Here is a 13,628-nt window from a genome sequence, read left to right as displayed (position 1 = left end):
CTGTCTGCTTTATCTGCGCTGAGAATCAAAAATACCACGGAGCGCTATGTCATTTTTTTTAAAGATTTATTTTTACAGCACTGTGATGTCCAGCAATCAAAATACAGGTAAGCCCATTTTGTTTTTAGTTATTTAAATAAATAATTAAAAAAAATATATATGGGCTCCCGCTGCATTTTTTGTATTGCTAGCTAAGGGTAATCCAAGCAGCTACTGGCTGCTAACCCCCACTGCTTGGTGTTACCTTCACTGGCAATGGAAAATCCAGGGAAGCATTTTTTAATTTTTTGGCCAAAAAACTACAAAAAAAGGACGTGAGCTTCGCCATATTTTTGTATGCTAGCCAGGTATAGCAGGCAGGTGCTGGAAGAGTTGGATACAGCGCCAGAAGATGGTGCTTCTATGAAAGTGCCATTTTCTGAGGCGGCTGCAGACTGCAATTCGCAGCAGTGGGGCCCAGAAAGCTCAGGCCAACCTGTGCTGCATATTCCAATCCCTAGCTGCCTAGATGTACCTGGCTGGACACAAAAATGGAGCGAAGCCTACGTCATTTGTTTTCTAATTATTTCATGAAATTCATGAAATAATAAAAAAAGGGCTTGCCTTTATTTTTGGTTCCCAGCCGGGTACAAATAGGCAACTGGGGGTTGGGGGCAGCCGTACCTGCCTGCTGTACCTGGCTAGCATACAAAAATATGGCGAAGTCCACATAATTTTTTCAGCAAAAAACTTCTGCATACAGTCCTGGATGGAGTATGCTGAGTATGCTGAGCCTTGTAGTTCTGCAGCTGCTGTGTGTCTGTATGGAGAAGAGCAGACAGCAGCTGCAGAACTACAAGGCTCAGCATACTCCATCCAGGACTGTATGCAGAAGTTTTTTGCCCACCAAAAAAATTACGTGGGCTTCGCCATATTTTTGTATGCTAGCCAGGTACAGCATGCAGCTACGGGCTGCCTCCAACCCCCAGTTGCCTATTTGTACCCGGCTGGGAACCAAAAATATAGGGAAGCCCTTTTTTTTTTAATTATTTCACTTATTTCATGAAATAATTAAAAAACAAATGACGTGGGCTTCGCCCCATTTTTGTGTCCAGCCGGGTACAACTAGGCAGCTGGGGATTGGAATCTGCAGCACAGGTTAGCCCGAGGTTTCTGGGTGCCTCTGCTGCGAATTTCAGTCCGCAGACGTCCCAGAAAATGGCGCTCTCATAGAAGCACCATCATCTGGCGCTGTATCCAACTCTTCCAACAGCCCTGGAGCCGGGTGGCTTGTTGGGTAATCATGAGTTAATACTGGCTTTGTTTTACTAGCCAGTATTAAGCCAGAGATTCTTAATGTCAGGCACGTTTGACCCGGCCATTAAGAATCTCCAATAAAGGGTTAAAAAAAAGTAACCACACAGAGAAAAAATACTTTAATAGAAATAAATACACAGACACATTAGAGACTCCATCTTTATTACCCCCTGTCAGCCCAATAAATCCCCAATAAACCAGCGCTGATAAAAGGTTTTTAATAGAGGCTTAAATTATAAGCAGCAATTTCAGCATTCCAAGTGCCTTTAAATGAATTTGAAGAAACTGCACTTCAGGATTGTAGTGAGGATTGTAGTGAGGATGAGGTGCCCCAGCCCATTACTTGATGGGCTGGGGCACCTCATCCTCACTACAATCCTCACTAGTGTAGTAGTAGTGACGATTGTAGTGAGGATGAGGTGCCCCAGCCCATCATGGGCTGGGGCACCTCATCCTCACTACAATCCTCACTAGTGTAGTAGTAGTGACGATTGTAGTGAGGATGAGGTGCACCAGCCCATCATGGGCTGGGGCACCTCATCCTCACTACAATCCTCACTAGTGTAGTAGTAGTGACGATTGTAGTGAGGATGAGGTGCACCAGCCCATCATGACATTTATCATGCATTTTTATGTGTTTGTGATTGCCTCCCATTATAGCCTATTGGTTCTAGTTCGGTTCGTCGAACGTTCGACGAACCGAACTCGAACGGGACCCCCGTTCGGCGAACCGACCTCGAGCCGAACCGCGACCGGTTCGCTCATCTCTAGTGTCAACGAGCAACGATAAGGTAAGTATTTTTGCTTGTTCACAGTCGTTCGGAGGTGTCACATGGTACGATATGTCAAACGATGTTGGATATGCGTCACTAACGACGTGACCCCGACGACATATCGCCCAATATATCATACCGTGTGACGCCGGCATAAGACATTGGACCGCAGATATCAGATATTTTTTTTTCATCTCTCTTATGGCCTACTTGCCCTTATAAAAGGCTTAGGAGGGTTCATCCTACTGACTGCTTCCATTTAAGAAAAAACAAAGAGTGTATAACCACTGAAGGTTTTAGAAAACATTTGGTGGAAAATAGAAAGTGAATATCAGACTTTTTAAGCGTCTCCTGATGTAAAATGCTCCAAACCAAACAGTGTTCAAAGGCTACAAAAATATTTTAGGAAAAAGCTGTAAAAACACTTGAAACGCTCTCCAAAGTTGCTTCAGAGGAATAAAAAAACTCCTCAAAACACTTTGCAAAGCAGGAAAGTTTCCTGAAGCGGTTTCCACTAAAAAACTTGCCTGAAAACAACTCAATATGTTCAAACACAAAAAGTTAGCTTTATCTTTATTTTTGTATGGTTATCCAATGCCATTAATCATTAATCATCATTGGGGCCCCACATTTTGGAAACTAGAAGAGATGTCCTGTACACATGAGCAAGTTCAATATAAGACTTTCTTGAATGTGGGTGGACATATTTCTTATACAAGTTAACCCTTTTTCACATCAGTACTCATTCCGACGTCAGTATCTATATATATATAATTGCCTTATTCTGTCTGTCTGTCTGTCTTGCTCCAAAATTGTGTCACCGTGACAATGTCGTTACAGTGACAACTGTCGGATTGGCCGCTGGGCTCGGCCTGGCCCTGCCCCCCCACGGATTGGCCACTCGCGTCAGCCTGGCCCCGCCCCCCACATGGATTAGCCGCTCACCCTGGCCCTCCGCACGCATCGCCCGCTCCAGCGTACACCGGCTCCCGGTGCACATGTGCAGGGAGCCGGCATACGCTGACGCCTCGCCCGTTCGCCCCGCCACACGCTGGCACACTCGGCCCCGGCGGACATAACCTTGTGATGCTGGGATTGTGACGGAGGCGGTGTACGCTGGCAACCATGATACACATCGCGTAACTATAGGAAGCGCTTCCTTTAGTTACCCGATGTGTATTATGGTTACCAGCGTACACCGGCTCCCGGTACACATGTGCAGGGAGCCGGCATACGCTGACGCCTCGCCCGCTCAGCCCCGCCTCCGGCACACGTTGCCACGCTCGGACCCGCCCCCGGCGGCCCCAGCATTGGGGATGGAGCACGATGGGGGGTGTGCAGCATGGAGGATGGAGCACGATGGGGGGTGTGCAGCATGGAGGATGGAGCATGATGGGGGTGTGCAGCATGGAGGATGGAGCACAATGGGGGGTGTGCAGCATGGAGGATGGAGCACGATGGGGGGTGCGCAGCATCGGAGATGTAGCACGATGGGGGGTGCGCAGCATGGGGGATGGAGCACGATGGGGGGTGTGCAGCATGGGAGATGGAGCACGATGGGGGGTGCACAACATGGGGGATGGAGCACGATGAGGGGTGCGCAGCATGGGGGATGGAGCACAATGAGGAGTGCGCATCATGGGGGATGGAGCACGATGGGGGGTGCGCAGCATGGAGGATGAAGCACAATGGGGGGTGTGCAGCATGGCAGATGGAGCACGATGGGGGTGTGTGCACCATGGGGGATGTAGCACGATGGGGGGTGCACAGCATGTCGGATGGAGCACGATGGGGGGTGCGCAGCAAGGGGGATGGAGCACGATGGGGGGTGCGCAGCATGGGGGATGGAGTACAATAGGGGGTGTGGAGCATGGGGGATGGAGCACGATGGAGAGTGCGCAGCATGGGGGATGGAGCATGATGGGGGTGCGCAGCATGGGGGATGGAGCATGATGGGGAGTGCGCAGCATGGGGGATGGAACACGATGGGAGGTGCGCAGCATGGGGGATGGAGCACGATGAGGGGTGCACAGCATGGGGGATGGAGCACGATGAGGGGTGCACACGTCCCCCAAAACCCACACACACACCGCCACACGCGCACCGCACAACACACCACACACACACACTGGGAACCACAAACACCGCCCTACACAGACACCCACACACACACAACACCCAACACACAAACACCGCGGCATACATAAATATACGCACATACCGCGCAACACACACACTGCACAAAACATACCTCCCCCCAAAACACACACACATGCACTCCACACCCACACAAACCGCGCAACACACACAGCACCACACACACACAATGCTGCAGACACACAGCGCTCGACAAACAACGCAACACACATACAACACCGCTCTCACACACCCCCACATCCAGACAACACCCAGAACATTTACAGCGCCCTACACAAACACTGTCAGCTACACACAACAACATCTATATATATATATATATATATATATATATATATATATATATATATATGTATACACATATATATATATATATATAACAAAAATCATACATTAACTACACAATACGTAAATTCTAGAATACCCGATGCGTTAGAATCTGGACACCTTCTAGTTTTAAATAAGAGTTCTGAGGGCTCGCTCACATAAGTGTATAAATTGGAAAAGTGCTATCCGATGTTTTATCGAAAAGGCCTTGGACAAATGTTATAGCATAGGACAGTGCCTGTCTGCAAAAATAAATGGACATGTGAACAGCTCCAATCACTAATATAAGTATAAATTTTATCTGGGAAACACAAGGATAAACTCATATGAGAAAAACTCTTGGATCATTTTTGCATACTAGAAAATGACTGATGTCTGAAAAAGACCTAGGCCAGTACCAGAAGTGGGACATAAAGAAAAAGTATAATGGAAAGATATGTAAAAATTTCTTATACAGCAGGGGTGGGGAACCTCTGACTTTTTATGCGGCCCCTGGGAATCTGCTGGTCGCATCATGCCAGCTGCCGGCCTTTAAATCCCCATGTGCACTGCGAGGACGCTTATTCAGCACTCACTACCGAACGCTGATCAGTGCTCGCTTGCTCAGGACTTATTTTGTGGGTAGGGTTAGTGCTCCCATCCCACAGAAGAAGAGCAGCACCAGCAACTTCATGGCTTCCAGTGCTGTGTGCCGGCTCCCGCAGTGCTGAGCGCCGGCTCCCAGCTCTGTGTGCCGGCTTCCAGCGCTGTGTGCCGGCTCCCGCTGTGCTGAGCGACAGATCCCGCTGTGCAGAGAGCTGGCTTCCAGCGCTGTGTGCCGGCTCCCGCTGTGCTGAGCACTGGCTCCTGCTGTGCTGAGCGCTGGCTCCCGCTGTGTTGTGCACTTCCTCCTCCAGGGCTTTGAGCCTCCCCTCTACTAGGGCTGTGTGCCCGTCCCCTGTCCCCCAGGGCTGTGTGCCCATCTCCTTTGGCTGTGTGCCCCCCCTCCGTACCCCGTGGCTGTGTGCCCCCCATCCGTCCCCCATGGCTGTGTGCCCCCCACTCCCACAGGGCTGTGTGACATCCCACAATTCTGTGTACCACCCACAGTGCTGTGCTCCCAAGTCCGTGCACCCCTAGCGATGTCTGTGCTCCACAAGTGTTGTTTGTTTCTCAGAGTACCCCCCAAGTGCCATTCATGTCCCCCTAGTGCTGTCCGTGCCCCCCCTAAAGATCCGTGCCACCCTACTGATGTCTGTGCCTCCCAGTGATGTTCGTGCTCCCCTTAGTGATGTCTGTGCCCCCCTACTGTTCCGTGCTCCCCCTAGGGATGTCTGTGCCCCCTAGTAATGTCCATGCCCCCCTAGTGATGTCTGTGCTCCCCATAGTGAGGTCTGTGCTCCCCATAGTGATGTCTGTGCTCCCCCCAGGAGTTGTCTGTGCCCCCTAGTAATGTCTGTGCTCCTCCAGTGATGTCTGTGCCCCCCCAGTGGAGTATATGCCCCCCAAATCCTGTCTGTGCCCCAAAACCATATCTATGCCTCCCAGTGATATCTGTACCCCAGCATCTCCTGTGATGTATATGCCCCAGCCACTCCTGTGACATATATGCTCCAGCCGCTTCAGTGATGTATATGCCCTCAGACCCTCTTGTGATTTATGTGACCTCAGCCTCTCTTTTGATGTATATGCCCTCAGCCTTGTCTTGTGATGTATATGCCCCAACGTCTCCTGTTGTGTATGTTCCAACCCCTCCTGTGATATATACATCACAGGAGATGCAGGGATCATATACATTACATGAGAGGTTGGGGCATATTTGCAACAAGAGTGGCTGGGGCATATATACAACAAGAGTGGCTGGAGCATATATACAACAAGAGGGGCTGGGGCATATATACAACAAGAGGGGCTGGGGCATATATACAACAAGAGGGGCTGGGGCATATATACAACAAGAGGGGATGGGTCTTACACATCACAGGAGGACCTGGGGCATATACATCTCCTGTAATGTATATACAGCAGTCCCAGCGTCTCCTATGTGATGTATATACAGCAGTCCCAAAGTCTCCTATGTGATGTATATGCCCCCAGGCCCTCCTGTGATGTATATACAGCAGTGCCAGTGACTCCCATGGGAAGTATATGCCCCCAGGCTCTCCTGTGATGTATATACAACAGTCCCAATGTCTGTTATGTGATGTATATGATTTACCAATCTTATCACAAAAAGTTGACTGTGCTCCAAACCAAGACAATCTTGAATAAGCAGCTGTGAGAAGCAACATGTTTAGTATCATCAAACATCACAGCTGCACCAAAGAGAAGCAGCTCCGGCCACCACAGTAGGGGTGAGTTAGTTAATTGTTTGACCAAATATAGCAGTAAAAATTTCACATTGATAATTTTGTGCGGTCCGAAGGTTGGTAGAAATTTCCAAATGGCCCCCATCAGTAAAAAGGTTCCCCACCCGTTATACAGGAACAACCACTGGTTTTGACTAGCTAAGGCACTAGTGTGTGAAAGAAGACAAAGGCTTTTTCCAGGTTACAAACAAAATACATAATGAGGGGAATTCTATAAAATATCATAAAGAAACATTACCTGATAATTCCCTGCTATTACAGCAACGCTTTTATTTTTATCATTCTGCTACTATTATACAGTATGTCCGTCTATCTCTGATCTTACAAATGTATAGGCAATGGAAAACACATTTCATGCTGTCACTTTTCAAGCACTCTGAAACATTGTAAAAAAGACTAGTTTGTCAACATTGTGTAATGCTAGTATGGAGAACAATATGATGTTTGTATATGAGAGTTCATTTTTTACAAATAATGTATTAATTACTTTGCAGGTTCCTTTTTCTAATTGTTCCAAGTCTTGTATTCCCGGGTATTTCAGAAAGTACTCTTACATAAGCTGCTGCTATGACTGTGTTCTTTGTGCTAAGGATTATTATTCACCTATGGCTGGTAAGTAATATGTTAGTAGCCTGGAGCTGCACTGCCTTAGCTTCTAGCATGATTTCTAAGTTTGTGTACTATGTAAAATAAAATCTATCTTCAGTGTTTTGGATCAGGTTTTCATCAGTGTTGGTCAGTGTTTCAGTATTCACCATCAATGCATTTTATTGAAAACCAAAAAAATGACAAAGCTTCTCCTACTCATTAGGGCGTTTGCAGATGTCTGTAACCATCGGTTAGATTGTGGATCTCATTACATGGATTGGCCGCGCATTTCACAATCTGAGCATGACAGATTTATACATTTCTATGAGGCTGTCACGTTCAGCTCAGGAGACATGTTGTTAGTCGATGATCACAGACGTTTGAAAGAGCCTTTTCAATGTTAATCATGAAACCACTTATGCCATTTGAGATCCAGAACGTGACAAGAACCAACAACCACTGACATGTGAACAGCCCTATAGACTACTACATAGAATAAGGCCATGTGCCCACGGGCGCTCGTACCTGTGGATATATTCGCAGGTACGGCCGCATGTTTCCCGCAGCTGCCCGCCGGCATCCGCAGCTATTTTTAGCTGCGAGTTTCCAGTGGAATAGCTGCGGGAAACATGCGAACTTTCACGCGATTTACCTGCGGACGTCCCGGCCTCTATCTCCATAGCGGAGGGCCGGGATCTCCGCAAGTAAATCCGCATGAATAATTGACATGCAGTTAGGTGCGGCTGAGGGATCTCCGCAGGAGATTCCGCAGCTGCACTTTCTGCAGCGTGGACACAGACACTCCCCATGTCCCATAGGGTAACATGGGGAGTGCCTGTACATGCTAGAACCTGCGGATTTATCTGGAAAATCCAGAAAAATCCGCAGGTTTTCCGCGGCAAACTCCGCAGCAAAAAGCTCCCATGGGCACATGGCCTAACACAAATAGAACACGTACGTGATGCACAGATGTATGAATGAGGCCTTAAATTGGCCAGTATTGGGACAACCCCTTTTCAATTAATTTATTTTCCCTATGTAAAATAACAACATCCCGTACTCACCTCTGATGCTGGTGCTGTTCCAGTGATGTCTGCACCTGGTGCTCTTGTGACATTGTTGTGTCACTAGAGCCCTACAGCCAATCAGTGGCTACTTCACTTTTCCCTGCAATAGATGTAACTGATATCTGGACAAACCACAGCCACTGATTGTCTGTGGGGCTTGCGTGACATCAATGTTACAAGAACCCCAGAAGAGAAGGATCCAATATCACTGGAACAGTGCCTGCACCAGAAGTGAGTGTAGCATTTATTATTTTACATGAGGGAAGTACAGTGATTGAGATGGGGTTGTCCAATTAGTGGACAACCTATGTAAGACTCTCCTTGTACTACTGTGTCGCCCAAGGATAGGGGGTACTCAGATCCGGGCCAAGGGGTCGCTTCTGCAGGTATCCCGGTGGCGTGACCCGGTCTGTGATCCCAGGCTCCACAATAAAAAGGGGGATTATATACAGGGGACATTTGGTAGTCTATGTTCCGTGACGCCACCCATGGTGTGCGGTGAGGTAATGGAGCACCGCCGCTGCCGGTCACAGGATCCCGGGGATGGTAATGGGCAGCAAGGTGGTGATTTTCCCTCCACGGGTAGGGTATTGATGTCCCGGGACCCCGATGTGATGGATTGGGGAGTAACGGGTGCAGTCCATGGCTTGGACCGGGTCGTGCAGGAGTACTCACAGTATAAGGCAATAACTGACACGAGTCCAAGAATTAACCAAGTTGCTGGTAAATGGTGCCCACGGATGCTGTGAGGACGGGTCCCACACCCGTGTGTGTAATTCGGGTGTTTTTTTCCTGCCTGATGTCTGTGTCTGCCGACACTCGGCACCGGGGGGGGCACTACCCTCTCCCCAGTTCACTTCAGGCCCCACAAGCGGCTGGCTTACTCCTGAGGCCCTCACTACCACTTCTCCTAGCTCCCTACGGGAGCTGCTTCCAGACTTCTCCCCTCCAGCAGACTGACTACAACTCAAACTTTACTCTCTCCAAGCTCCTCTCTCCCCCTCCCATTTTCCTGAGGAGGGGGCGAATGGGGCCTGATTGGCTGGTGTGTATTTGTGTGGGAAACTCCCCAAGTGAGAGTGAGCTCTGCACCATAAAGATGTATGCAGACCTCTGTGACACCCTGGTTTTGCCAGGGAGGCACACTCCCCCTTGGTAAAATACAGACCATCCGCGGGCTGTCCAGCTACCTGCATTTATTAAACGGGAAAAAGGAAAAGTTAAACATTACAAACATGCATCTTCCCACATCGGGAGGTACGTTTGCTCAAACTGAAAAGTGTTAACTCTGCTGCCGACGCAGCTTCCTCGGTAACTTTCCCACAGTCCACAACAGGGCAGCACAGGTCCCCAATGCCACATTCACTCACGGTGGCACTGTCCATAAAGACCCCGTCTTCCACTGCCTGAAGTGCGGGTATGGTAAACAGGGCTCTATAACGGGAACTGTCCTCACTCCTTTAACTCCCTGCCATCCTCCACCAGGGGCTCCGACCCCTGATGGCGCCCTCCGCGGCACCGACCGCGGCGGCGTTCAACAAGTAGAGCAGGGTCCTCCTCCTTCCACCCATGTGCTGGTTGGCGTCTCCCGGGAACATGGGGACGTTCAACAAAGGCAGGAGGTTTTTTTGCAGACGCGGGTCCTTTAAAACTTTTAAAATGTTCAACTTTTAACTGTCAACTTGCGGGTAGCCGTCCATGTTCCGCTACCGCTGCTGTTGCCGCCGCTCCGAGTACGGGGCACGGGTTCCATGCTCCCCCTCCTGCTCAGGAGCCAGGCCCACTCAGATGCCCTCTGCGCCGGCTACAACCGGCCTCACTAACTGCCGAGGGCCTCATCGCTCAGTGGCCTGCTCCTCCTTTCTGCAGGTGCACTCTGGCTGCTCCACAGCCGGGACGGGGTACCTGAGAGCGGCTGGTGCTGCATCTGGCGCAGACTTCCGGTTGGGTGTCGCCTCTGTTGCGGCCGGGCGGACTGCCGGAGCCGACGTCATCACTGTTGCGGCCGGGCAGACTGCCGGAGCCAGTTGAGCTGTCATCGGGGTTGTGGCTCGCTTGTCCAGGAATGGAATTTGGCAAAGTCCTGGTGTCCCTGCCTTTACAACCCTGGTTACATGAACTGCAGTCCCTTCCTGCTGCTCCCCCTTGGTACTCGGGAGCAGTCCTTCTAGCAACTATTAAAATCTCTCTTTAGCTTCCGGTCCTGCGGAGCTTCACTTCCGCCTGCGTTCTCAGGGGGAGGAGCCTCTTTTTTGCGCCCACTGCTCGGGGAAGAAGGCGCCAAGCTGTTGTTTTTGGCGCCTAAAATGGCGGATAAAATGGTGGACTTCAGGACTTTTCCTCAGTGGGACGCCGCTGACAGTAAATTCAAGGCGCACTTCCACAGGAAAGTGGATAGGTTCAATCCTGTTCGTGATGCCAATTTGTGTCGCCCAGGGATAGGGGTTACTCAGATCCGGGCCAAGGGGTCGCTTCTGCAGGTATCCCGGTGGCGTGACCTGATCTGTGATTCCAGGGTCCACAATAAAAGGGGGATTAAATACAGGGGATATTTGGTAGTCTATGTTCCGTGATGCCACCCGTGGTGTGCGGTGAGGTAATGGAGCACCGCCGCTGCCGGTCACAGGATCCCGAAGATGTTAATGGGCAGCAAGGTGGTGATTTTCCCTCCACGGGTAGGGTGTTGATGTCTCGGGACCCCGGTGTGATGGATTGGGGAGTAACAGGTGCAATCCACAGCTTGGACCGGGTCGTGCAGGAGTATTCACAGTATAAGGCAATAACTGACACGAGTCCAAGAATTAACCAGGTTGCTGGTAACTGGTGCCCACGGATGCTGTGAGGACGGGTCCCACACCCATGAGTGTAATTCGGTTGTTTTTCTCCTGCCGAATGTCTGTGTCTGCCGACAGTCGGCACCGGGGGGCGGGCCACTACCCTCTCCCTGGTCCACTTTGGGCCCCACAAGCGGCTGGCCTATTCCTGAGGCCATCACTACCACTTCTCCTATCTCCCCACGGGAGCTGCTTCCAGATTTCTCCCCTCCAGCAGACTGACTACAGCTCCAACTCTGCTCTCTCCAAGCTCCTCTCTCCCCCTCCCGTTTTCCTGAGGAGGGGGCGAATGGGGCCTGATAGGCTGGTATGTATTTGCGAGGGAAACTTCCCAAGGGAGAGTGAGCTCTGCACCATAAAGATGTATGCAGACCTCTGTGACACCCTGGTTTTGCCAGAGAGGCACACTACTATCATGGGTTCTGTAAATAAATAAAGAACCGTGCAATTATGACAGATCAGTTTTCTCACAGATTCTGACAGACCCCACTAACTGATATTGAGGTATGATATGCATATGGTGCTGCTATTTTTGGTGGCAATAATAGATTTTGAGACAATATGATTCTTGCTGTTAAAAAATACCATCAGCTCTGAATGATAGAAAAGAATGGTACAATGAGCAGATCCTAAATATTGGTCCACATAAATTATGAATATTATAAGACGCAGTCATCAGGAAGATGACATCTACTAATAATCTATGCCACAAATCGCAGAGTGGATCGGAGTTGCAATGTGGTTCAGTGATCAGTTCTGTTGCCTTGCACCTATGTGCTCCAAAATAACACATCTCATTAATATCTCTCTCCTAGATATGACTGAATGTCTGAAGTGTCCTTCTTGGCAATGGTCAAACAATGGAAGTGTGCAATGTACAAACAGGACAATTGAATATTTTGAATGGAAAGACCCATATGCCATTACACTGGAGGTTTTCTGGGCCATTGGATTTCTGCTTTTGTTAATGTCTGGAATTTTATTTGCTAAACATTTTGATACCCCAGCAGTAAAAGCAGCGGGGGGCTACTATTCCTTTTTATTAATGATTTCACTGCTTATTAGTTTTGTGAGCATTGGATTTTTTGTTGGAGAACCAAATGATACCTTCTGTAAAGTCAGACAACCTCTCTTTGGCATCAGCTTCACCATCTCTGTATCTTGCATCCTGATAAAATCTATTCAGATCCTGCTAGCTTTTGAGTCTGCTGAAAAAGGCAAAGTATTAGTTAAATTAAAGTACCTGCCAGCAGTTATTATTATTGCATTAAGTGTTATTCAGGTACTTATTTGTACAATATGGCTGGTGATGAATGGACCTTACCGTCACGACTACTCAGTGAATGACGCGATAGTACTGAAGTGTGATGAAGGCTCGTACGCCGCCTTTGGCATCATGCTTGGCTACATTGGCCTTCTTGCATTGATTTGTTTCCTTCTAGCTTACAGGGGAAGAAAACTGCCTGAGAAATACAACGAGGCTCGATGTATCACATTTAGCATGCTGGTCTATATGTTTGTGTGGATTCTCTTTATCCCAATCTATATAAATACTACAAGCGGCATGTATCTTTCAGCAGTGCAAGCTGTGGCCATCCTAACCTCAATATTTGGAGTCATATCTTGTCACCTTTTGCCAGGTTGTTACATCTTAGTTTTTAAAATAGAGAATTGCACTCGAGAAAAATACCTGCAGAGTATCTTTTCATTTTATAGAGGTAAAAGAAAGGTGCAGTCATTTTGTAAGGACAAGATAAATGTAGTGGTCCATGTAGCTAGTATAAAGCCAGATATTGTACCTATCCAGTCACCTCAACTGACTTTGGGCACTAACGCTAAAGTAAGGAAAAGACATTATAGCTATTAGTAGAATTAAAAATAAAAAAATGCTAACAAATAAAATAAAAATAAAAAAAATTGATTTGTGATGGTTTACCAATCATACTGATTTTATTAGTGGCATAGTGCTGAATATACAAAATATTGTGTATTTAGTCAAAAATATGAATAATTAAAATGATAATAAATACAATTAAAATAAAAAAAATGGTTTTGGGTGGTTTACCAATAATACTGATTTTTTATGTTTTGTGTATTTAGTAAAATGTATGTAATATTGAAATTTTGTATTTTTTTTTACATGAAATGACACAATGAATTCTATGTTATACTGCAATTTCTTTATTCTGTTAATTGTGTGCATATTACACAGTGACTGGTAAAAAGGAACCTCTAAAA

The 13,628-nt window shown here is 48.1% G+C and overlaps 1 protein-coding gene across 1 annotated transcript in view; it reads left to right on the top strand.

The window, feature by feature from the left end:
* The window catches only part of LOC142295223 (G-protein coupled receptor family C group 6 member A-like), a 97,644-nt gene extending 84,355 nt beyond the window's left edge, over positions 1 to 13,289 (top strand). Inside the window, exons 5-6 of the mRNA XM_075338313.1 lie at positions 7,396 to 7,513; positions 12,206 to 13,289. Of these exons, the coding sequence (XP_075194428.1) occupies positions 7,396 to 7,513; positions 12,206 to 13,257 (1,170 nt within the window). The 3' untranslated portion in view covers positions 13,258 to 13,289. The remainder of the gene's footprint in view (positions 1 to 7,395; positions 7,514 to 12,205) is intronic.
* The last annotated feature ends 339 nt before the right edge of the window (positions 13,290 to 13,628 follow it).

This window comes from Anomaloglossus baeobatrachus, chromosome 3, assembly GCF_048569485.1.
Source record: "Anomaloglossus baeobatrachus isolate aAnoBae1 chromosome 3, aAnoBae1.hap1, whole genome shotgun sequence".
Classification (NCBI taxonomy): Eukaryota; Metazoa; Chordata; class Amphibia; order Anura; family Aromobatidae; genus Anomaloglossus; species Anomaloglossus baeobatrachus.
Note: the sequence above shows the minus strand (reverse complement) of the source record. Positions and strands in the feature narration are given on the sequence as shown.